The sequence below is a fragment of the Diabrotica virgifera genome, chromosome 1 (genome assembly GCF_917563875.1).
Source record: "Diabrotica virgifera virgifera chromosome 1, PGI_DIABVI_V3a".
NCBI classification, from domain to species: Eukaryota; Metazoa; Arthropoda; class Insecta; order Coleoptera; family Chrysomelidae; genus Diabrotica; species Diabrotica virgifera.
Genome location: NC_065443.1, coordinates 119,745,564 through 119,773,480, shown reverse-complemented (window position 1 = coordinate 119,773,480; position 27,917 = coordinate 119,745,564). Strand labels below are relative to the sequence as shown.

At 31.9% G+C, this 27,917-nt stretch overlaps 1 protein-coding gene across 6 annotated transcripts in view; it reads left to right on the top strand.

The window, feature by feature from the left end:
• Positions 1–27,214, top strand: part of LOC114330562 (keratin-associated protein 5-6) — a 52,663-nt gene extending 25,449 nt beyond the window's left edge. For 3 of the 6 annotated variants that reach the window (XM_028279943.2, XM_028279937.2, XM_028279942.2), the window contains exon 2: positions 25,860–27,214. In XM_028279943.2, the coding sequence (XP_028135744.2) occupies positions 25,860–25,951 (92 nt within the window). In that variant the 3' untranslated portion in view covers positions 25,952–27,214. Of the gene's footprint in view, positions 1–4,116; positions 4,358–14,670; positions 14,934–20,549; positions 20,809–25,859 lie in introns of those variants that run through there. The other 3 variants (XM_028279941.2, XM_028279939.2, XM_028279940.2) reach the window with 3 other exon arrangements.
• The last annotated feature ends 703 nt before the right edge of the window (positions 27,215–27,917 follow it).

Sequence of the window (27,917 nt, the reverse complement as noted above, 5' to 3'; positions counted from 1 at the left end):
AAAAAGTCCAGAAAACGTAGTACCTAGTCAATCGAACTCGGAGCTCCAACTTCATATATTTTGTGCAGAGCACTTTTCTCATTTTGATAAAATTTGCTCTAGCCTTTTCTATTATAATTCGGATTTACTGGAAGTAATCACCTGTGGAGTTAATCATCATACCAAGGTATGCATATTCTTCGACTCGTTCGACATTGGATACATTTATGAAGATATTCTCGTTATTTTTTGAGTTTTCGATATTCTGATAAATTTTGTCTTTTCGACGTTCATTGATTGATATTCTAGAGAAATAAGGTTTTTGTCGGGACACTTCAGCAGCCAGGTTGCAAATGGGTTTTTTGGGTACTATACACTGTGCCCGTAAAGTATGAACAAATTATTTTTTAGCTAAACAGAGCATTTTAAGAAATAATCCTGAAACACGTCGATTTTTGATTTTAATTTACCGTATTTTAAAATAATATTCTAATATGCAGGGTGAATTACTTTCGAGTAATGACGTCACCGTCTTTTTTTTTTAATAGAACACCCCCATTTTGTCTCAATTTTCGGATTACTCTAGCTGAGCTGATTCCAAAAATGTATCACATGTTGATTCAAATTGGTACAGGGTGGACAAAAATACAATAGCTTTGTGTGTGTTCATAAAGTAACGCCTTAGTTTAATTAACAATATTATCAAAAATACTTATTGTATTTTTGATATCTTAATTAATTTTTGATTTTAATTAATTTTTGATATTGTTTAATTTAATATTTTAATTTAATATCAAAAATTAATTAAAATTTAATATTATGAGCACACACAAAACTATTGTATTTTTGTCCACCCTGTACCAATTTGAATCAACATGTGATACATTTTTGGAATCATCTCAGCTAGAGTAATCCGAAAATTGAGACCAAATGGGGGTGTTCCAATAAAAAAAAATGACGGTGACGTCATTACTCAAAAGTAATTCACCCTGTATATTAGAATATTATTTTAAAATACGGTAAATTAAAATCAAAAATCAAAGTGTTTCAGGATTATTTCTTAAAATGCTCTGTTTAGCTAAAAAAGAATTTGTTCCATACTTTACGGACACAGTGTATATCCAATACATTATTATGTATTATAAAAACAAAAATGCCCGTCACAGTTCGCACGAGAATTTTAGTAATTAACAAATAAGTATCAAAAATGGCAGTTTTTTCGTTTAAATTGCTACAGGTAAAAATAGGGTAATTAGATATCTTATTTAGAGTGTTCGTACTTTAGTAGGTGAGCAAAGGTTGAAAGTGGCAGTTTTACAATTTTGGTGCGATCATTAATTTGTGGCTTCGCTAATTGCAAAATAAAAACGAAAATTTCGAAAATAAAAAATTTGCTATAACTTTTGCAAAAATGAACTTAAGACTTTGATATTGTATAAAAAGTTGAGACAACTAGTACGTATCATGCACAAAAAATTTCAAGACGATTCGTCAATTAGTTTAAAATTTATTTAATTTGCTTATCTCAAAGAGCTTTTTTCTACAATGTTATTGTTCAGAAAATAATAATGATATGATAATAATGATGAAAAGAAGAACATTTGTATTTTCAAAGTATTTAAAAAAATTAATAAAAAGTAATTTTTATCATTCCGAAAACATTTTACTAAAGTAGAGTCATTTTTGGCTTAAAAATAATTTTAATAGCTTTGGAAATATTGATTGTAGAGCAAATCGACTTTGAGATTTCAATAGCTGGTATTTTTACACGACTTTTCAAAAAAACCTTTTTGCCTAGGTTAATTGCGGTCAAGGTTAGCCACTTTTATTATTTAATTCACAGTACAGTTACTTCTATATACATAAAATTCTCATATAACAGTGTTAGTTATCATACTCCTCCGAAACGGCTTGACCGATTTTTATGAAATTTTACACGTATATCCTGTAGGACTGAGAATAAGTTTCAATCTATTTTTGATACCCATAAATTATAAGGGGGGTTACCTTCCTGACATTGTGTTTTATTTTTTTGTACAAAATTATCACCTTAATTTTATATGGTGTAGAATTAAAAAATAGATAAAACCCTTAATTTTCACCCTTCTACCACCAACCCCTATTTTTAATAGTCATCTATATATTTACATCTATAAAATTCTCCTGTCGCAGTGTTAGTTGCAGTACTCATCCGAGACAGCGTGACCGATTTTTATGAAATTATATATGTATATTCGGTAGGTCTTAGAATCGGTCGTAATCTATTTTTCATATCCCTGAGTGGTAAGGGGGATTCTCCTTAACATTTTGTAATTTTAGGTGGGGATATGTGTACATAACGTACTCTACAAGACTACGAGTACATATGAATTAAAAAAATTATGATCAAAATCCCAAAACAAGCTCCGGAGGTATTAATCGCAGCATATGTTTGAAAAATCAATTTAATTTTTGCACGGATTTTAATAATTCCCCTACACCGACCACGAATCGATTTCATTAGGACGTCAGTTTTGAAGCTCTATTAACCACTTTGTTGAAGTTCAAAGTTTACTTAAACTTTTACACATAAACTACATACCTTGATCTTCAAAGTGGAGCTAGTTATGTTGCTTAATTTTTATAAAAAAAGTAGCTGTGAATTAAATAAAAAAAGTGGCTAAAAAGTTTTTTTTAAATTCGTGTAAAAATACCAGCTTTTCAAATCCCAAAGTAGTTTAAGTCTAGAGTCAATATTAACAAAGTTATTCAAACTGTTTATAAGCCAAAAATGACTCTACTGTAGTAAAATGTTTTCGGAATGATAAAAATGACTTTTTAATGATTTCTTTATGTACTTTGAAAACGTAACTATTCTTCTTTCACGCGGTTTCCACAGAATTGCTGTCATTATTATTTTCTGAACAATAACATTGAAAAAAAAAGTTCTTTGGAATAAACAAATTGAATAAAAATTAAACTAATTGACGAATCGTCTTGAAATTTTTTGTGCATGATAGGTACTAGTTGTCTCAACTTTTCGTGGAATATCAAAGTCTTAAGTTCATTTTTGCTAAAGGTATAGCAAATTTTTTATTTTCGAAATTTTAGTTTTATTTTGAAATTTCTGAAGCAACAAATAATCACACCAAAATTCAAAAACAGCCATTTTAAACATTTGCTAATCTACTAAAAGATGAATACTATAAATAAGATAATTAATTAGGTAGCCAATTTTTACCTGTGGCGATTTAAACGAAAAAACTGCCATTTTTGACACTTATTTGTTAATAACTAAAATTCTCGTCCGAACTGTGACGGGTATTTTAGTATTTATAATGTATTAGGTATATACTACCCAAAAAAACCATTTGCATCCTGGCTGCTCAAGTGTCCCGAACATGGTATATTTTTACCTTATATAAATTATTTCCCTGGCGTATGAATGCGGTAGTCTTGTCCAAACTCCGCTGTTCTGTTAAGTATGTATTTATTAATATCTTATTCGTCAAAACAAACAACACCAAGTAAAATGTTATTTATTTATTCAGTTTTATAATGCTTTTTATATTCAAAATGTATGTATAAATGATAAACAGAAACATGATGCATCAATCATAAAAATTTAGGTACACGTTTCTTTCACTTTTCTGTATTTTTTCTATCTCAAGTTTACTGAGATTTTATAAACATTATAATTCTATGAACAGTTATTATAGTTATTAGTCATTATAAACAAGCAATTGGACTTCATAAGTCCTAGGTTTTCACCCAATGTTACAGGAAGTTGAACCGGAAGATTTGAACTCTTAGTGTAACTAATCACAAATGTTCCGCTCAATAACTTCCGGTCATAACTTTTAACCGTAAATTACATCAGAACCAGAGCTACCTATTCGAGCTCGACTTTTCAGTATAAATCGGCTGTTATCACGTGCTATTTCTGCCACAATGTGGCACTTCCGGTTATACCTTTTTAACCGGAAGTGATATAAAGCTGCTGTGTATAAAACTGTGATTAGCAGTATCGTGAAATACCCTGTACATTATGCAAATAGAGTGATAATAATATTAATTTTTCACGTCTTATCATTAACAAAGTATGCGCACTTTGTCTTTTACCTATAAATAAAGCTAAAAAAATTATTCAACACAGACTTCAATAATACCGTCAATATGCTTCATTTCATAGTATTATCAACAACGGTAATTTGTTTACTTTTACCGGTTATATCTGATGCATCGTGTCACTGTAATGAGAATAAACAAGGTTGTGGATCGACTTACTGTGATAATAAGAGATTTGCCTGCCCTGCAATAGGACCCTGCAACGGTACGCAAGTTCAAAAAGCATGGCCTGAACAATGTATATGCTGCCTAACTTGCTTTAAAGTTGTGTGTAAGTACAATATTATCGACTTTAATTAATCGTAATAAACAATGCATGTACGTATTTAAAACGTTTTTATACAGGGTGTTAGTAAATAAGTATGAAAAATTTTAAGGGCTAATTCTACATGAAAAATTAATGCCAGTTTGCTCTATAAACATATGTCCGCAAATGCTTAGTTTCGGAGATACGGGGTATTGAAATTTTTATTTCAAACTGCCAATTTATTTATTTCTCTAAGACCAGTTGAGCTATGAAAATGACATTTGGTGAGTTTTAGGAGGTAGTTATTACGAATTTTATGACATACAATTAAGAATTTTGTATTCATCATTGGCGCGCCTACGGGCAATGGTCTGAATTATTTTAAAGAGAAAAATAGTACGCCACTGAGATATTTCGAATTAGAAATTATTTTTAAATTCCACGTCTAATTTATGATAAAAAACATTTCTTGCCTTTTTTTCATATGATGCACCGTTTTTATGCAGAAAAATAAAACATCTTGGCGCATATTTTTCATTTCTTAATACATCATCAAGAACTATCCAATATAATAATACTAAACTAGAACAATAACAGAAAATATTACTAATACCATTTCAACTAGGTGCAAAGCTGCAAGAAATGTTTAAAATGATCTCCTTTACAGGTAACAGAAGAATTTTATATTCATCATTGGCGCGCGTACGGGTAATGGTCTGAATTTTTTGAAGAAAAAAATAGTGCGCCACTGAGATATGTCAAACTAAAAATCATTTTTGAATTCCTCGTTCAATTGACGACAAAAAATCTTTATTGCCTTTTTTTTCATATGCGGCGCCGTTTTTATGCAAAAAAATTAAACATCTTAACGTTTACAAAGTATTTCAACTAAGTTTCTACGGAATAGGACGTTTCATCGCCGCCGTTTCGATGCCGCCGGTTCATCGCCAGTCCATTTCATCGCCGGCTGTTTCATCGTCGGCCGTTTCATCGCCAGTTAGTCAGTTAATCTTGTATTATGGGAGATGACACGACACGACGTTAAATTCAGTTCAAACTTATGACAAATAAATAGATAAAAAATATTATTATATTAATTTACTGTTCTATTTCTACTTCCCCTAAATTTGATACTAAACAGTATTAAATTTGTAGTGTTAAATTATATTTTACATTATAAAAGTTTAAAAGTCTATTAAAAGATTCAGTATGGCAACGGGAATGGTCATATCTCGCATTTCCTAGAATTCCTAATTAATACTAAAAATAAAGAATAAATGTAACTGTCGAAAATTGGTCAAAAATTCGGAAATATATCAGTTAGCGATGAACCGGCGGCATCGAAACGGCCGACGATGAATCGGCCGGCGATGAACTGGCGGCATCGAAACGGCGGCGATGAACTGGCGGCGATGAAACGTCCTAGACCCAAGTTTCTATGCATATGGAAACTACCTCAAATACTTGGTAAGCGTTAAGATATTTTATTTTTTTGTATAAAAACGGCGCCTCGTATGAAAAAAAGGAAAAAAAGATTTTTTGTCGTAAATTGAACGAGGAATTCAAAAATGGTTTTTAGTTTGACATATCTCAGTGGCGTACTATTTTTTTCTTCAAAAAATTCAGACCATTACCCGTACGCGCGCCAATGATGAATATAAAATTCTTCTGTTATCTGTAAAGGAGATCATTTTAAACATTTCTTGCAGCTTTGCACCTAGTTGAAATCTTATTAGTAATATTTTCTGTTATTGTTTTAGTTTAGTATTATTATATTGGATAGTTCTTGTATTGATGATGTATTAAGAAATGAAAAATACGCGCCAAGGTGTTTTATTTTTCTGCATAAAAACGGTGCATCATATGAAAAAAAGGCAAGAAAGGTTTTTTACCATAAATTAGACGTGAAATTTAAAAATAATTTTTAATTCGAAATATCTCAATGGCGTACTACTTTTTTCTTTAAAAAAATTCAGACCATTGCCCGTAGGCGCGCCAATGATGAATACAAAATTCTAAGTTGTATGTCAAAAAATTCGTAATGACTACCTCCTAAAACTCACCAAATTTCATTTTCATAGCTCAACTGGTCTTAGAGCAATAAATAAATTGGCAGTTTAAAATAAAAATTTCAACACCCCGTATCTCCGAAACTAAGCATTTGCGGACATATGTTTATAGAGCAAACTGGTATTAATTTTTCATGTAGAATTAGCCCTTAAAGTTTTTCATACTTATTTACTAACACCCTGTATACCTACTTCATTTGTTTACTTTTTCTCTTTGTCACTTTGTCCGTGAAAAATCTTGTAATCGAATTTGGATACCAACTTTTAGAATAGCTCAGAACTCGATGGCAATGCAATATTCAACAGCAATTACATGGGTGCATTAAGTTCTATTATTCGAAAAAATCATAGGTTATTTTATTTCTGTTGCACTAGAACTTATAAGCAAAGTATTTATCTCTATATCTAACATCCAATATGGTGTAGTGACTAGGAAACGTGACTTTCACCCAAGGGGCTCGAGTTAGATTCCTGGTATTAGAAATCGTTTTTGTTTTTTTAAATTGACATTTTTATAGGAAAAATAATAATTGTTTTTAATATTTTTTTATATTGTATTAATAATAAATTGTATTATGTTATTTAATAATAAAATTGTGGTATTAGTTTTTTTAGTTTTTTTTTTATAAAAGTGTAATTATTATACAACAAAATTATTGTTGTGGCAAAATTCGATATGCCTACGCCCCCTTCTTCTCTGGTTTTCAGACCGTATCCCTTCTGTGCATTCTGCTACTTGTTCTCACATTACTTAATTTGCCAAAATTTTTAAAATATTGCCTATGTCTTCGTAGCAAGTTTCAATATTACTTTCTGATCTGTCCCCAGTTGGAGCATAAACTTGCATAATGTTTTATTTTGGATTTGCTGTGGCTTAGTTGTACCAGTATAATTCTGTTTGGGTATGGGATTAAATTCACTACCCCTTCTTTATCAATGTTAGTGTTTAGTATAATCAGTAGTAATTGCACAAGAGCTCTGAAATTATTGAATTTTCCCGAGTGACACTTTGACAGTTTTAATTTCACGAGCCAAAGGCGAGTGAAATTATGTCAAAGTGTCACGAGAGCAAAAATTCTATATTAATTTCAGAGGTCGAGTGCAATTTGTTGCGATTATTTCATTAATAAAACTGTTCAAAACCAAAATTTTATTGTAATTTATTTATGTAAGTACCATTAAACACACAGTTTTTATAAATATTTGACGATTGAAAGTCATAACTTTTATAATTTTAAAAACATTAATTGTCATTAATGTCACTGAATGTATTTTTTCGTAGCAACGAAGGGCACCTGACGTAATATACTTAACGACGGGAGATTATCAAAAATTATCGATTTAATTCAGATTTCTGTAGCTTTCTATTGGTCAGAATCTCCTATGAATGAAATAATCAGTAGTAATTGCACAAGAGCTCTGAAATTATTGAATTTTTCCCGAGTGACACTTGGATAGTTTTAATTTCACGAGCCGAAGGCGAGTGAAATTATGTCAAAGTGTCACGAGAGTAGAGCTCCATTTTCCAGGCCCATTTTGATTTCCCGGGAATCGAGACTCGGTAATTTGGATTTCTCGGGAATTCCCGGGAATCGGGAAATTTAAAAATAAAAAGAAGAAATTGCTTTTCCTTAATTTTTTAATGCATTTACTGTAACAACTTATAAATTTGATTAGATATTAAAAAATTTTTAGAAAAATTCAAAGATTTAAAAGAAAATTCACAATTTAAAAAAAAAAATTTAAAAATAGAAAAATTATAAGTTTGTGCTTAATCTGAATTTTCGTTGTTATTATTGATGTTTTAATAAAACATAAATTATTAATTGTTCAGTATTTGATCTTTCAGCTTTTTTTCATGCAGAAATTTACTTATGTTAAAACGAGCTTTCTGTTGATGTACGTTGTGATGCTTTTTAGTGCAGTGAGTAATTTTTTTAAATGTCTGGTTAGCTGATTTGCACCAATATAATAACGTATTAAATTTTCCATATACTAATTCTTAATAAACATAATTTCTATTTCAAAATATATATTTATGTTATAATTATTCTGGATGCTTCAAAATAAATCAGATTGGTCGCATAAATAAGAGAATGTTTATGCTGACCGATACGACATAATATAATACATTCTGATTTAACGCCAAAACTGGAAGATATAAAATATAATTGAAAACGAAATAGAAGTGGAATAATTTAAAATGATTATTAAGCAGACAGAGATTATTATTTTATCAGAATCATTTATTCATGTGAGGTAATAATATCTCCACTCATAATTTAAAATAAAATATTTTAAAAAATCCCGATAAATCTGTAATAGTTCCCGGGAATCGAGATTTTTATTTTTTACTGATTTCTCGGGAAATTGGTCCCGAGAATTTCCCGAGAATGGAGCTCTACACGAGAGCAAAAATTCTATATTAATTTCAGAGGTCGAGTGCAATTTGTTGCGATTATTTCATGAGCAAAACTGTTCAAAACCAAAATTTTATTGTAATTTATTTATGTAAGTACCATTAAACACACAGATTTTATAAATATTTGACGATTGAAAGTCATCACTTTTATAATTTTTAAAACATTAATTGTCATTAATGTCACTGAATGTATTTTTTCGTAGCAACAAAGGGCATCTGACGTAATATACTTAAGGACGGGAGATTATCAAAAATTATCGATTTAATTCAGATTTCTGTAGCTTTCTATTGGTCAGAATCTCCTATGAATGAAATAATCGGTATAATTTATCAGCATCGTGAAACACCCTGTACATAATGCAAATACAGTCATAATAATATTAATATTTTGCGTCTTATCATCAACGAAGTTTGCACACTTTGTGTTTTGCCTGTATATAAAGCAAAACATTTAGTCAACACACGCTGCTAATATTACCATCAATATTATGCTTCGTCTTATAGGGGAGTGCAATTAGAACGAAAAGATACAATGTTTCGGAAAAAATCAAACAAGGTTATATTTTTCTAAAACTTTTTTTGTTAGTTTATAAATATGTTAAAGTAAAAAGTTCTACTCAAAAATTTCGCCGCTAATTGTTTATTAATTGTTTAAACAATAACAATTGTTTTGTATAAATAATTTTAAGAATTTGGGTGAATTCAACATTTTATTTTGATAAAAAATGTTTTTATTTTAGTTTTGATTATGCTGAAACCGAATCTGACATTACAATTTGCAAGTTCAAAATGGCGGATTCAAAATGGCGGATTTTTTCCTAAAAATCCTTAAAAAGTAGTTGTAAAATCTGAATTTTTTTATAAAACGTGTTTGTTTGCATATATGTGGATATTTTTGAGAGGTTGCTGAACCTGAATCAAATTTTGATAATTTAAATTATAAACTGGCAGATCCAAAATGGCGAATAACTTAAAAAATAGTTGTAAAATCATAATTTCTTTACAAAATATATTTATTTCTACATATATTTATTTTTGAGTGCTTTGATAAACCTAACTTAAATGTTAACATTATAAACTATAAAATGGCGGATCCAAAATGCGGATTTTCTAAAAAGAACATAAAAAAGAACATTTTTCTAAAACATCTATTGTCTTTATTTTTAACAGATTGTTGAAACCGAATTAAAGATTAAAAATTTAAATTTCAAAATGCCGGATCGAAAATGGCGGATATTTAAATGAAAAACAAGTAGAATCCAATCAAGCAAATATGGAATTTCATTCTTAAAAAAAAGATAAACAAAAATTTTCACAATAATAATAAAAATTAAAATGTATTAGAAAGAATATTAAAAAAAAACAAATTTTCGATTAGAAGGATATAATTACATATTGGAACATAGTTTTTAATTCCAAACAACTTTTCTTTATAAAAATTTTCGATATTGTGAAATATAAAGGTACTTTACTCTTGAGTGAAATTCATATTTTTTGACATACCTCGTACAAAATTCACAAAATTTGATATTTGATGGTTGCATCTTATGTTATATATGATGCAGAGTATTTTATAAAGAATAACTTTCTTTCGTAAAACTGATATTAAAAAAGTTATCAATAGGTTCCAAGTTACGCAGACATACTGTAAAGAGCTAAAAGAAATTTTTTTGTTGAACATTTATTATTGCTAAAGCTTATTGTTAAATGTATTTTGGGTAAGTTTTACAGAAAAAAGTTTTGACCACTCTGTATATACATTTTTTCAGCTGGTAATTTTCGGTTTTTGTATTACATTTTTGTTATCTTTCTTAGTTTTCTCAAAAATAAATTGTTTATTTCATTTTTAAACTAAAATAATTCTGTGTTTTCTAACGACTACATCCCAGGCTTTAAAAAAATAGCAAAAAAATTGTATTAGATTTATTCAAACTTGAGTAATACCGTCTTAAAATGGTGGGAATTCTGTAAAACTACGAAGTTTTCAAAAATTACATTTTTTGAGACATCGTATTATTTTAATTAAATTTTTGAGATTTTTTTCGAATAAAACATCGTTTAAGATGATTGAGAGTTAAGTTGTGCAAATTTGAGAGTTTTATAAGTAAAATTGTATTAGTTGCACATTTTTAAATCATTTTTAAACAAAATTCATGTAAGGCTCACTTTCCGCTCACACCGTACTTATGTCCATACATTTTATTTCTTTTTATTACAACCATAAGATAGCTTATTTCATCTTATTTCATGTCCAATTTGTAAAATTTCTTTTGATCCATTAGTTAAAGAATTACATTAAGAAACTCAATCGTGCACTTCTTCCAACGCTAGTTTACAGTGCGCCAATGTGTGTGAGAAGGGTGACTTTAGCGTTATAAATAAAAAATTACAGAAGCTAGAGATTTAATTTCAGAAAAATCTTTATATAAGGTTTTTTTTTGTAAAATTTTCTGAATTTTTCAATGGCCAAGTCAGTTTTCTTCTAAAAATTATATTTTCGGAGTTATTTAAAAAAACATCTAACTTCGCTGTTCATTTGTTTAATAAAAAATGAAGCACCCACTTCTCGAGTAGAATTTTTGATATGTTGTTTATTAAACATTTCTTAATGAAATTACAAAAAGTTTTATCTTGTTTGATTTTTTCCGAAGTGAAAATCTAAATGCACTCCCCTATTATAGTATTATCAACAACAACGGTCCTTTATTTAGTATTACCGGTTATATTTGGTGCATCGTGTCACTGCAATGAAAACAAAAAAGGGTACGGACCGATTTATTGTGACAATAATAAAGTATGTCCTTTTTATAATAGACTCTGCAATGATACACAAGTTCAGAAAACATGGCCTGAACAATGTATTATGCTGTCCAACTTACTTTAACGTAGTGTATATATATCATTGATTTTAATTAATTGTAGTAAACAATATACATATCCAATATATACATAATACATAAACAATATACAATATGTTTAATTCGATTAGATGTATTCGAGATGAAAATAATAAAATACTAGTTCACGAACGAGATATCAAAAAGATATGGAGAAAGTACTTTGACAGCTTATTAAATGAAGAATTTGACAGACAGCCTGTAGAGTCAACGGAGACAGTAGCAGCAATGGTCACCAAAATAACAGACGAGGAAGTGGCTCAAGCGCTTCAAAAAATAAAGAAATGAAAAGCGGTAGGACCAGATGATATTCCTGGGGAAGAATGGAGAGCATTGGGAGAGACAGGAACAAGGTGGCTAGCAGGCCTATTTAATAGAATTATGGAAGTTGGACAAATTCCAGACGAATGGAGAAGCAGTATACCTGTTTACAAAAACAAGGGAGATATACAAAAATGTACAAACTACAGGGCTATAAAACTGCTTAGCCACACCATGAAAATATGGGAAAGAGTAATTGATAGACGGATACGTGAAGAGAGCGAAATATCCGAGAATCAATTTGGCTTTATGCAGGGCAGATCAACAACAGATGCAATTTTCATTATAAGGCAGTTGATGGAAAAATACAGGAGTAAAGAAACAAATGCTCATATGGACTCAGAGATTCTCTGGTGGGCACTCAATAAAAAAGGAATCCGGGGTGAATTGGTAAAGAGTGTGAGGGATATGTATGAGGGAGTAACGACTAGTGTTAGGACAGGTGTGGGAGGAACTGATAAATTTCATATGAAAGTAGGATTGCACCAAGGCTCTGTGCTTAGTCCGTATTTATTTTCATTGGTTTGGGACCAAATAACAGCGAAACTACAGGGTAAAATTCCATGGTGCTTAATGTATGCTGATGATGTCGTGTTAGTGGGAAATAGTAAAAGGGGCTTAGAACAAAAACTGGAACAGTGGAGGCAAGCTCTGGAGGAAAAAGGTTTAAAACTTCGTAGGACAAAAACAGAGTGTTTGGAATGTTCATTTAAAGATGGAGTTACTACAAATAAAATGGTATCTTTGGATGGTGAACTGATTGTAAAAAGCAATAGTTTTAAGTACCTGGAATCGGTATAACAGAGTAATGGAGAATTAGATGGAGATGGATGCAGTAGAATTAGGGCTGGATGGATGAAGTGGAAAGAAGCGAGTGGTGTGTGGTGTGACAAAAAAACTCCAATGAAGCTGAAGGGATAATTCTATAAAACAGCCATAAGACCGGCTAGGATGTATGGAACTGAATGTTGGGCAGTGAAAAAGAAAGAGGAACAACGAATGCATGTGGCGGAAATGAGAATGCTTAGATAGATGAGTGGAGTGACAAAGAAGGATAAAATTAGAAATGACTATATTAGGGGAAGTCTAGGTGTGGCACCAATTGATGCCAAAAATGAGAGAGCATAGGTTAAGATGGTTTGGTCATGTTCAACGTCAAGACGTTAATCACCCAATACAAAGAAGAGCTGAAGTGTAGATTCCTGGAAGGAGTAGGAGAGGAAGACCAAAGAAGACCTGGGGGGAGACGATAAGGAAGGACATGTTGGTAAAGGGGATTAACATTGATATGACCCAAGATAGAAATGTGTGGAGAAATGCATTTAGGGAAGCCGACCCCGCATAGGGATAAGGCCAAGAGAATGATGAATAAACAATATACATATACGTATTTAAACACCAAATTTATTGTTTTGACAAAATTCGATGAGCTACCACCCCCTCCGTTTTTGTTTCCCAGGCCGTATCCTTCTTTAAATTCTTCTACTTTTTCTTTCCATACTATTTTAATTATATTGGCCTAAAATTTTAAAATATTGCCTGTCTTCGTAGCATGTTTCAATATTGCTCTCTGTTCTGTTCCCAGTTCGAGCATACACTTGTATCATCATAGTTAGCTCAAAGAGTAAGGAAATAAAATTCGAATTGTTATCCTCTGATGCATTTCAAGATGTAAATATAATGCAATACAAAGTGATAAATTAATCGACAAAGGGATCTATAATTTATCCATATATTTATTTTGATAACAATCTTTAGTGAACTAGTTCCTTTTATACTCACAAAAGTAAAAACAAACAAAATGGAAATAAAGTTGATTCAGATTTGATTACAGAATAGGGCATTTACTATGGGCTTTGCTTATACGTATTTCGGGTTTACCTTACTCTCATCGGAGCACCTGTATAGATTCACTTATGCTCCTGGCCTTCAAGGGAAAATAGGTTTTGTACATTTAAACGTTTAAACTTATATCAAGGGCCGGCGTAGCTCAGGCGGTAGTATGCTTGGCTCGAGTGCTGGTAGGCTAGAGTTCAAATCCCACCGCTGGCCAGAAAAGCTAGACATTTTTAAAAAATGTCTATAAGCCCCAGGTCTACTCGGCCTGAATAAAATATGTACCTTGGGTAAAACCAGGGGTAATAATATGCGGTTGAAGCGTAGCACTGGCCCTGCTACCTTCCTTGTATACCGTAGGCCCTACCGCTTGTATACCGTAGGAGCGGTATAAAACGGTAGACTATTATTATTATAACTTATATTATCCTCACCATCCAGCCTTCTGCATCCAAAGTTGAACATAGGCCTCCCCTAATTTCTTCCAGTTTTGTCGATCTTGGCTTTCTGCAACCAATTCCCAGCAATCCTTTTGACGTCGTCTGTCCATCGTCTTTATTTTGGTTTGCTCTGGTTTAATTTTATAAGTACAATTTCAATTGAGTATGTGGTGAAATTTACTACCGCTCTTTTAATATTAGTGTTTGGTATTATCGTTATAACTCAGTTTTATTGGAAAATACCCTGTACATAATATGCAAATACAGTCATAATAATATTAATGTTTTCCCTCTTATCATAAACAATATTTACACACTTTGCTTTTTGCCTATAAATAAAGCAAAAAATGTATTCAACACACACTGTTAATATTACCGTCAATATGCTTCGTCTTATAGTATTATCAACAACGGTACTTTATTTGGTTGTACCGGTTATATTTGCTGGATCGTGTCGCTACTGTAATGAAAACAAAAAAGGGTGCGGGCCGGATTATTGTGACGATAAGAACATCTGCATTCTTATAATGAAACTCTGCAATGATACACAAGTTCAGATAAAATGGCCTGAACAATGTATATGCTGTCCGAATACTGTATGCCTTGATGTAGTTTGTAAGTATATCATTGACTTTGATTAAGCATAATAAAGAATATACGTATTTTTTTAAACAAAATTATTGTTTTGGCAGAATTCGATAAGCTTATCACCCTTTTCGTTTGTGGTTCCCAGACCGAATGTATCCACTCTATATACTCTATACACTCACCACGGGCACAAAATTGTGCCACTATAAATTATTTCTCATCAATTTTGACAATTTCAAACTTTATTAAAAATGTATAAACATTCTCAATTTCTTTGCAACCAGCAGCTGCATAATACTATGGTCAAATTTGAGAGTGCAGGAAGAGTATATACCGGTTTCGGGGGTTATTTCCCCCTCATCAGTAGTTCCATATCCTCTTCTTCAGATTCTTCCACGTAAGTACCACAATTTAGGCCTTTCCGAATTGCAAAGAAAGAAATGTCACGGATGAAGTAAGGCCATCTACCGAAAAACAAAGTAAGTTATCAATCGAAGTAGCACAGAAAACGACAATAAATATCGTCTCCATACCACCAGATTGACCACAGGTGGAATACTTTCTTTGGTTACACCTCCTGACATTTTCAAAATTTATAAATCATACAGGATGCCGAGGAAATTCTTCTTCTTCTTTGAGTGCCTCTCCTATCGGAGATTGGATATCATTAGGGCGATTCTAATTTTATTTACTGCTTTATTCTTGCATCAGTGTGTAGGTATATATATTGATATTATCTGTTATTACTCCGTTGACTAAAAAATTTTGCCTCGATGCCATTATACGGGGTGAATGGAAGCGTTATATGTTTCCCTAGTTTTAAAAAATTCTGTGGAAAAATTTAAGAGCTAATTTTGTTTCATACTCCTTTCATATTATTTCGGTAGCATCACCAAAATTGTGTTTTTTGAATTATCCGAATATTTCTTTTTTTGTAAAAGGTGTAAATAAAAATACTGCTTTGAAGGTTTATCTATTTAAAAGTATCAAACGCACTAAAATTAATTACACAAAACAAAATTAATAACAAAACAAAACGATTCAATAGCGGGTATGTCCACCTCTCGCAGCAAGGACTGCTCGCAATCTGTTTGGCATCGAATGAATAATATGTGTACATGTGTTACAAATGTAAATAATAGGGGATCAATGTAAATAAAGGGAAATCCCCGAATTGCAAACGCTCACTTTACTGACATCTGGATGTGAATGGTTAATATTTAATCATAATAGTTAATAATAGAAATTTTTTGGGATGAATTTTCGGATGAAATGCAAACCGCACAATTTCAAAACCGCATAAAAAATCCGCATAAAAATAGACCTCACTGTATTTATGTTTATGAGTTAGTGTTTTTTTTTATTTACAAAAAATTGTGCAGTTCTTACAATAAAAGAAATATTCGGATAATTGAAAAAACAAAATTTTAGGGATGCCTTCGAGATAATAAAAAGAACTGCGAAACAAAATCAGCACTTCAATTTTTCCAGTTTTTTAAAGTTAGGAGAATGCTACCTAAGCAATTTTTTGTTACCGGAATAATAACAAACGACATTAATACATGTACCTACAAACTGATGCAATAATCTTGAAAATCGAAGCACAAATCGTCCCTGCCATTTCCAACTATCGAATGTGAAAAGTGGTACTTTTCAGGAGAGCAAAATAACTATTTTTTAGAGACTCCTAAATCAACGCATTGACAAATGGGAAAAATTTTATATTTTTTTGTATGTAATGTTTAATCCTTGTTAGATTGATAACAAATTTGAACTGCTTGTAATTTTTTTCTTTCCAAAAAATCACATTCGTTACTTTGCAGTTTGTATTAATCAAAGATTTGTTTCGGTCCGATGATTCAAAGTAGCGAATGTATATTAGCGAATCTTGTATAATCTGTATAAACTGTATAATCAAATAATGAAAATCCGTTAAAATGAAATCATAAACTGCCTCACAAGAATTTCTTGGAAGCGATACTGAAACTAAATTCGCACTAATTGTAAACACGTGCATTTTATTCTTCTCAGCAGTTTAGCATTTTCGACAGTTTACAGATTATAATTGAATAACTGTTGAATAAATTACAACACAAACTAACGAATGTGACACATTCGACATTTAGCGTTGTACAAATATACCTTTAGTTATATTTATACAAAACAAAATATCGAATATAACCCTTTTCGTCAGTTTGCAGTCAACCAAATGAAAAAATGTTCATATTCGATGGATTAAACAGCATATTTCCCGGGCTCCTAATCAAGCTACAATAACGAGAATTTGCCACAAGATGTATCACGTATAATGCGAGGGCAAGGTATCGAATCTGAAAAACCCGATTTTTCACATTCGATAGTTGAAAATGGTAGGGACGAAATTAATAATAATAAAGTTAAAAATTGTCAAACTTAGTCAAAAAATTTTAGTCGGAATTTTGTGTGAGTGAGTGTATATTAGTATATTTCCCAAAAATTTGAACATATTGACTTTATCTTCATAGCAGTTTCAATATTGCTCTCTGGTCTGTCCCATTTGGAGCATAGACATGTATAATATTTATTTTGGATTTGCTCTGGTTTAAGTGCACGAGTGTAAAGCCAGATTTATGTTAGGACGGGGCGTGTCCGATACGAGTCGTGGAACAATGGACGGCGCATTTCCCCGTTGCCGCTCCGTCCCATTGTACTATAAACTAGACAATATGTTTCGACTACATAAATAAAACGGTATAATACCCGAATGTTGGCTGTATACCATCTAGTTAAATAAAATTTAACGTGAAGTAAAACTTCCTGGTGTAGTTGGTATATTTAATAAAAATTAAAAAAAAATTAAAAATCCAAAAGGATTACGTTCAGAACGTTTTCGGACTTATCAGTCCATCATCAGTGAACCTAAAAATAAGTAGTCCCCCTTAATAAAAATGAAAAGGGTATTATCCCGTTTTATTTAACAATGTGTTTCATATAACACGATTCTTCAACGTGCTCCGCAAGACAGCCGTGACGTCTCGTCCACGTCCCGTCCTAAGATAAATCAGCATTAATTCCGTTTGGGTATGGGTTGAAATTCACCGCTTTATCAGTGTTAGTGTTTAGTACTCTATTTTAATTTAGTCTTATCGTGGAACGATATTTTACTCACAAAAGTAAATACAAATAAAATGAAAGTAAAGATGATTCAGATTTGGTTACAGAACAGAGCATTTCAGTGGCGGCTGGTCAGAGGAGGCAAGGGAGGCTTAGCCTCCCCATACATTTGTTACACACGCCACAGAGCTGCACATCCCTTAACGCACACGCTGCCCGGAGATCGGGCAAGTGAGATTTTTCGGCCAGCAGCCTCCTCTGCGGATTTTAGGATCCTGACTACAAATATTGAAAAAACTAAAAGTGCGAATTTTGTGATGAAATTTGGTATGTGGGATTAGAATAATATTTGGAACCACTTGTTTAAATAACTTTTTCCGATATCTGTAATGCAAAGTAAAATATCGGTAATTTACCGTGTTTTTGCATTCGAAGAGTAAGCCGCTTTTAGAATTAAAAAAAATTCAATTGAGTATCTTAAACAATGTAAACCTTCAACCTGTATGGACTGCAAAACTTCAAATCTGTATTTATTTTGATATGCATATCTACTTACAGAGATAGAATTGTTAACAAATAAACGACACAAACTTTGGTAAAACACTTTTACAATAATTATACTAACTATTTTTAAAATGATATGATATTATGAAATAATTATGAATTATGATGATATCACAAAATGTAAATAAAAAATGGTCAAAAAAATGGGGCCTTAAATTAGATTTTTTTGGCGGATGTTTTTTGCTAGTGCAAATTTGTCTAGATAATTTACAGTTAGGTATAGCCTCCCCTATTGAAAAAAGAATGAGTGTGTACTTTGTACGCACGTAAGAAGTTATACTTCTATTATATGATTTCTTAAAAATAAATATACTTTAAACACTTTGTTTTAATTTTTTTTTAAACACTAAACTAATTTTGTGCTTACCGCTTTCAAAAAAAAAATAAAAAAAGTATAGGATTGCACTGGATTCTAACTCACGACCTCTCGATCTCTGGCCGAGTTAGTCGAGGCATTGAAGCACAAAAAAGGCCTTACTCTCGATTTTTGGCGCAGTAAGCCGGATTTTAATGCAGTTTGGTGCGTTGGATTCGTGAGAAAGTCAGGAAATTTTGTGAACTATTGTAATGAATAAAAAATCTGAAATTGCATTTGTGCATAAGAAAAATTCATTTCAAAAGTGCATTTTGAAATAGGCAATTATTATAAATTTGCAACCCGGTAAATAGTTGGGAAACATCCCGACTAATTATTTTAATTATTTTTAATTATTTTTAATCATTTATAAGTCCATATAATAATAATCTAAGATGTCAATAACCATTAATAATAAACAAAAAAAATATCCTTATGTGGGAATCGAACCAAGTACTAACAGGTCCGTAGCTAAAAACACATACCGCTAATCTACGCCGACACTTGCTAGACAACGGCGATATTAGGTATAACCAAAACAAATTGGTAAGTAAAAATTGTAAAGAAAATTACTACATACTTAAATGTATTATAAAATTAATATATTCCTAAATTTTAGAAGAAACATTCGTAAATAGGTATTATTAATATCTATTAATGTTACTAAATGAAATATAAATATTTTGACGTTTCACAATTTGACAATTCACTTTTAACTGCAGTGCCTTAAAATTTTTAAAGCACCGATGCTTCAAAATAGCATTTTTAACGCTCTTATGGAATGCTATAAATCGCATTTTTAACACGTTTGTAGAAAAATATATTTAAGAACACTAATATATTCTTTCCACACCTTTTCTGGACTGATAAATACATACATTAAAACATTTAGTAACGAACTCCATACTGCCTGTGTGCGCAGATTACTAAAATTTCACCCTCAATGAAATCGCGCCTAAAGAAGTATAACTTCAAAAAGGCAGTAAAACTATTAACTAACCTTTGTTTGTTGTTTCTCTTCCATAAATTTTAAAACGCAACAACCATACATAACCAAACCGTCAACGGTCCACACCACAGCTGTGCTAAAGCTGCTATATTGGATAATTTTTGACATGTCATTTGAACATCCAATCAGAACAAAGTTATAACGCGCATGCGCCCGGATCGTACGTTTTAATATAAAAAAATTCACCCTCATATCGCGCGTAAAGAAGTATAACTTCAAAAATCACGAGCCGCCACTGGAGCATTTACTATGGACTTTGCTTATACGTATTTCGGGTTTACCTTACTCTCATCGGAGCACCAGTATAGATTCACTTATGCTCGTGGCCTTCATGCGACCATAGGTTTTGTACTTTTAAACGTTTAAACTTATATACTTAATGTTTATTTTGGGTTTGCTCTGGTTTAATTTTATGAGTACAATTTCGTTTGAGTATATGATGAAATTTACTACCCCTTTTTTAATATTAGTGTTTAGCATTATCGTTATAATTCAGTTATATTGTAAAATACCATGTACATATGCAAATACAGTCATAATAAAATTAATGTTTTCCCTCTTATCATCAACAATATTTACACACTTTGCCTTTCGCCTATAAATAAAGCAAAAAATGTATTCAACACACACTGCTAATATTACCGTCAATATGCTTCGTCTTATAGTATTGTTGACAACGGTATTTTATTTAGTATTACCGGTTATATTTAGTGCATCGTGTCACCACTGTAATGAAAACAAAAAAGGGTGCAGTCCGCATTATTGTGACAATAAGACAGTCTGTCCTCGTATATTGAGAATCTGCAATGATACACAAGTTCAGATAAAATGGCCTGAACAATGTATATGCTGTCCGAATACTGTATGCCTTGACGTAGTTTGTAAGTATATCATTGACTTTGATTAAGCATAATAAAGAACATACCTATTTTTTTAAATAAAATTATTGTTTTGGCAGAATTCGATAAGCTTATCACCCTTTTCGTTTGTGTTTCTCAGACCTATGTATCCTTCTGTTCTACTTTATACACGATACGAGTCGTGGAACAATGGACGGCGCACTTCCCCGTTGCCGCTCCGTCCCATTGTACTATAAACTAGACAATGTGTTTCATATCACACGATTCTTCAACGTGCTCCGCACGACAGCGGTGACGTCCGGTCCAAGCCCCGTCCTTAGATAAATCAGCCATAATTTCCTTTGGGTATGGGGTAAAATTCACCGTTTTATCAGTGTTAGTGTTTAGTACTATATTTTAATTTAGTCTTATCGTGAAACACCCTGTACATATGCAAATACTGTCATAATAATATTAATATTTCCCTTCTTATCATTAACAACGTTTACACACTTTGATTTTTTACTATAAATAATGCAAAAAAATTATTCAACTCACACTGCTAATATTAAAGCAAATGTGTCTCGTTTCATAGTATTATCAGCAACGCTAGTTTGTCTTGCATTACCGGTTATATTTGGTGCATCCTGTCACGAGGATAAACAAGGTTGTGGACCGACTTATTGTGACAATAAAAAGTTTTTCTGTCCTATGGAAAGAGTGTGCAATGCTACACAAGTTCAGAAAATGTGGCCTGAACAATGTGTATGCTGTACAACTTGCTTTATAGGTCTGGATCCCACGTATGAAAAAAAAAGTTGATTAAGAGCAAGCTGAAAATTTGTTATTAGCTTAAGGGTGTCTAGTCGGATAAACTTTGATATATGGGAACACTGGAACAGGGGAAGTTTTAATTATGGAACAGGTTAAAAATTTGAAACGGTCAGACCACGAAAACGGCACATGTATTTTGTCCGACAGAACAGACTTACACTCTCCGAACAGAGAATAAACTCTCATGCAAAAATCAGACTGCTATTTATAACCAAATGGGCGTTTTAATGAGTGGAACATGTAGAATATGTCAAATGACAGGAATTATGACAGGTGATAAATAGCAGTCTGATTTTTGCATGAGAGTTTAATCTCTGTTCGGAGAGTTTAATTCTGTTCTGTCGGACAAAATAAATGTGCCATTTTCGTGGTCTGAGCGTTCCCAATTTTTAACCTGTTCCGCAATTAAAACTGCCCCTGTTCCAGTGTTCCCATATATCAAAGTTTATCCGACTAGACACCCTTATAGCTAGTAACAAATTTTAAGCTTGCTATTAATCAACTTTTTTTTCATACGCGGGATCCAGACCTATTAACGTAGTGTGTAAGTATGATTAAGTCTTTGATTAAGCGTAACAAACGAATTATTTTTATTAGAGTAACAATTAATATTCTTACTTATTTGTTCGCGGTGGCGATATATTTTAATATATACCTATCCCCGTTTTTAAACTAAGAGGAGTGATTCACATTTACCGTGCCGTAATTATTTTAGGCAAGTTTACTCCACTACCTTGACTACGCAATACTCCACTACGAAATATTGACACTATTGACATTTATTAAATTTTGACACTCATGGCATTTAAAATTGATATGTTAGTTATTAAGTTACAGGTATCTGCGATTTTTGGTGTTTTCTGTGTTCTTTCTTTAATTTCTAGATTTTTAGTCTGCATTTAAATAAAAGCAGTTGTTTTTTGAACTCTTTAGCGACGTGGTAGTATAATTTAATATTTATGGATTACCGTCAAAGGCAGACATTATCAACCAATAAGGAATAATAAGGATTTGGAAAGAAGAAAGAATGCCTGAAGAATGGAAAACTGGATGGATATTTCCGATTCTCAAGAAAGGGGACACCTCAAAATGTAACAACTATAGAGGAGTAACACTGTTAAACAGCTGCTATAAAATATCGTCACTAATCAGACAAAAACTCACCAAATACATTGAAACTAAAACAGGAGAATACCAGCACGGATTGAGAGAGGGAAGGTCAAAAATAGACGCAGTTCACATAATCACACGGTCAATTGAGAAATATTACGAATATGATATCGACTTACACATCCTTTTCATAGACTTCAAGCAAGCCTTTAACAGCTTAACAAGACCCGACCTAATAGAAGACATGAAAAAAGTAGATATACCAATGAAACTTATAAAGCTTACGAAAATGACAATGAAAGGATCGATTGCAGCAATAATTACAGATAACGGAATCACCAAATATACAGAAATAGCAATAAGTGGAGTACGACAAGGCGACTTAATGTCGCTAGGTATAGAAGGAACAATAAGAGCTACAGAAATAAAAGCAACGTCGCAACTTGTGGCGTATGCTGACGACATAGCATTAATTAGCAGAAAAATAAACAGTTTAAAGGAAGAATTTACTAAGTTGTGTAAAGAAGCATACAAAAAGGGTTTAGAAGTAAATCAAAACAAAACAAAATACCTAACGTGCTCAAGAAAAAACCCAGTTAATGTGACAAGCTTAAATATTGGTGAATATGAATTTGAAAAGGTAGAACACTTTAAATATCTTGGAGTTTCAGTTACTGGAACTAATGGTAGAAGCATCGTAATTGATGAAATAATCCAGGCAGGAAACAGAACCTACTGGAAATACAGTAGCTTCCTCAAAAATAAGAAGCTTACTCAGAATACAAAACTGAAAATTTAGAAAGTAGCAATTAGACCAGTAATCACATATGGTGCTGAAGTAATGTGTCTGGCACAGAAAGAGGAAGATAGATTGAGGATCCTAGAAAGGAAAATAATTCGGAGGATAGCAGGACCACTAAACTTCGGTAATAATGAATTTAGAAAACTCATGAACCACGAAGTAAGAAAACTTCTGAAAGGAAAAGACATCGTCAGATTTATCAAGGCCCAGAGACTCAGATGGATGGGACATATAGAAAGGAGGAATTTAGAAGCCGTTATCAAGAACATTTTTAAATGGAGACCTGTATCAGGTAGACCACGAGGAAGACCCAAAACTAAATGGGAGAACCAGATAGTCGAGGACCTTAAGAAGATGGGAGTCAGAGAATGGGCAACCATAAGCAAAAACAGGAACGAATGGCGAAAAATTGTAGAAGATGCCAAGTCACACAACCAATTGTAAAACCAAAATGTTAATGCGGATTGATTCACCGCGACAAACGAATCGGAAAAGCCCAAAGAAGGCGGCAATCACTCCGCTAGGAGTGTTGATGCCATGATTATGAAAGAATATGTATTTGGTAATTTTTCTACTGGCCTTATTGGGTGTGAATCTCTCTTTGAGTTTACTCCTTCTGGTTTAAAAACAGCGTATAGTAATATTCCATTCGTCAAAACAAACAACAACCAGTAAGATCTTATTTACTTACTTATTTATTTGTACAAAGCTTATTGTATTATTCAAAACGTGTATCATAAACAGAAAGAGAGGTCATAAAAATTTATGTACACCTTTTTTCATTCAATTTTGTGCATTTCGTTTTTCTCGAGTATACTTTAATTCCGGTCCTACATTCACGACTCTATGGAGTCGTGTTATCCATCCAGCTATTTTATAAATGCATATTTGCTTGAAATTCCATATGATGGATATAATTTATAAGAAATTATGCCCTTAAGTAAATTATGAACCTTTTTATCACGTGGTACGTAAAGTGAATTGTTTTTGTCACTACTTTACGAGAGTCATTTGGCAAGTGAATGAAAGTTAAGTGCTGTTTCTGAACGATGTCAAAAACGGTGTCCATTGTCAGTTTGTTTTTGACACCGTTCAGAAACAGCACTTAACTTTTATTCAGTTGCCATCTGACAGTCGTAATGTAGAGACAAAAACAACTCACTTTACATCCCACGTGATAGCAAGGTTCATACTTTACCTAAGGGCATAATTCCTTATAAATTATATTCATCATATGGATTTTCAAGCACTAATTTATAAAATGATGATATACTATTTAAAGGTTTCTTACCCTGGTATTTCTTTGGTGGCTCAGCTAACGTTCAACCGGTTTATTTTAACACTGATGATGCTTTTGTAAGAAAACCGAAAATGGTCTGTTGTGATGTAGCCCTGAAAGGGATTTTAATTAAAGTTTTTATACCTTTTACAAAGAATTTTTCAATAAAACATTCGTTTACTTGTCTGCTTATGAATTCGTATTCTATCCAGATTTCTGACGAGGTAGCGCACACCGAAACATGGAAGATACGATTGATACCGATCGATAAATATACCGGGTGTCCCAATAAGAATGGCTCTCGGCCATATCTCAGGAACCGTTTATAGTACAGCTTTGAGAAAAAAATATTTATAACAAAAGTTGTCTTGGGAAAAGCCTGGAAATTATTTTTATAATTGTAAGTCCACCGCTAGAGGGCGTAATTAAATATCAAAAATTAAAAAATCAAAATTTTGCAAAATTTACCTAATGAAAGGGAACTGGAAACCCAATCATCGTATTCTTCATAAAATTCTGCGCATATTTCATTTCACAAGTTTAAGTCGACCTTTGCAAATAAGAGGTGGGGGCGAGTGGGAACCTTCTTATGAAAAAATGGCTGTAAGTCCGGTTCTGCTAAATCGAATTTTGCACACTTGATCTTGTTGAAAACAGCTCTTTTTCGTCAATGTAAGAGCCTCATTTGTAAAGGTAGACTTAAACTTGCGAAATCAAATATGCGCAAAATTTTATGAAGAATGCGATGATTGAATTTCCAGTGCCCTTTCATTAGGTAACTTTTGTAAAATTTTGATTTTTAAATTTTTGATATTCAATTACGCCCTCTAGCGGTGGACCTACAATTATGAAAATCATTTCCAGGCTTTTCCCGATGCAACTTTTGTTATAAATATTTTTTTCTCAACGCTGTACTATAAACGGTTCCTGAGATATGGCCGAGAGCCATTCTTATTGGGACACCCGGTACACAGGCTTTAATGAATTTGTACTATGACGCCATTCATTTGATTTATAATCAATGCATTAGCAAGACAAAAAGCTAATAATTTTTATTATTTTTTTTAGCTGAAGGCGAACCATGTGGAGGTGATCCCATATACGCAGTATGTGCAAATGGTTTAAAATGTTGCAGCAACGTGTGCCGAAAAGTCGACTAAAGTATGAAAAATATACTGAAAGTACATTAATTTTTTTTCTTGTATATACAGGGTGTCCCGAAAAGATTGGTCATAAATTATACCACATATTCTGTGGTCAAAAATAGATTGATTGAACCTCACTTACCTATATACAATAGTGCACACAAAAAAAGTTACAGCCCTTTCAAGTTACAAAATGAAAATCGATTTTTTTAATATATCGAAAACTCTTAGAGATTTTTTATTGAAAATAAACATGTGGCATTCTTATGGCAGCAACATCTTAAAAAAATAAATGAAATTTATGCACCCCATAAAAATTTTTTGGGGGTTTTGTTCCCTTCAACCCCCCAAACTTCTGTGTACGTTCCAATTAAATTAATATTGTGACACCATTAGTTAAACAAAAGGTGTCTAAAACTTTTTTGTCTCTTAGTACTTTTTCGATAAGCCAGTTTTTATCGAGATATTTTGAATATTTTTCGAATCCACCACATATTTTTATATCGTTAAGTACTAAGTACGATTAAATAGACCTGTTAATAATCTGAAAATTTATTTATAATTTACATTTTTAGGTATATTTTGAAAAAGTAGCCGCATCTCGATAAAAGGTGACTTATCAAAAAAAGACTAAGAGACAAAAAAGTTTTAAAACACTGTGTTTAACTAATAGTACCACAATAATAGTTTAATTGGAACGTACACAAACATTTGGAGGTTTAAAGGAACAAAAAATCCCCATAAAATATTTATGTAAATATATTAAAAAAAAAGAAGCTGCATCTCGATAAAAACTGGCTTACCGAAAAAATACTAAGGGGCAAAAAAGGTTTAAAACGTTGTGTTTAACTAATGGTACCACAATAATGAATTAATTGGAACGTACAAAAAAGTTTGGGGGGGTTTAAGGGAACAAAACCCCCATAAAATTTTTATGTGGTGGACAAATTTCACTATAATTTTGTTTTAAGATGTTCCTGCCATAAGAATGATACATGTCAATTTTCAATAAAAAAATCTCTAATAGTTTTCCATATATTGAAAAAAATCCATTTTCATTTTGTAACTTCAAAGGGCTGTAACTTTTTTATGAGCATATTTGTACTAAAGTAAGTTAGGTTTAATCGAATTATTTTTGACCCCAAAATGTGTGGTATCATTTATGACCAATCTTTTTGGGACACTCTGTATAAACGGGTAATTTAATTATTGTTGTTGTTTACATTAAATAAAATATGTTTTAACACTCTTAAGAAATAAACACATTTCCTTACTGTATATTTATCCTTCCTTCCATTTAAATAAGATACATAATTTTTGAAACACATACTGGATAAAAAAAATTTAATTTGAAATGTTATTAATTATTGTACATACAATATATTATTATTATGATGCTAATTATTACCTGAAATGACTAGATTAGAAATGAAAATATGTTTCTTCCGAAAGTACAACAATTTTGAATGTATTCAGTACATTCAAAGTAGTAGGTAGGTACTTGAATGATTTTAATAATTCTACAATCTGGTCCTTCTTCCGCTTCAGCCTATTTGCATACACCAGGGGTCACCAATTAGCGGACCGCGGTCCGCATCCTGACCGTGAGCTAGTTTTGTGCGGACCGTCAATTAATTCGGAATATACCTAATGTTTGGCAATTTTGAAAATGTTTGAAATTGTGTACTACGTTTGGCTCAACTTATATGTGCGAAGCCGCTTTATCAAGAATGAACTTTATTAAAAATCGATAGAGATCTCACTTAACATATGAATATCTCAACTCCCTAATGAGACTCAGTTGCACTAAACTCACTCCAAAGACAGGTTGTACATAAAAAAATGTCATTTTTCTCTCTGGTAATTTAATTTTGTAAAGAGTTCCCTTATTGTTACACTTACTAATCATTAATTTTGAAATTAAGTAAACTATAATATAAAATTGTTATGTACATTTTTTTATTCATTTCCTCTCTACGAT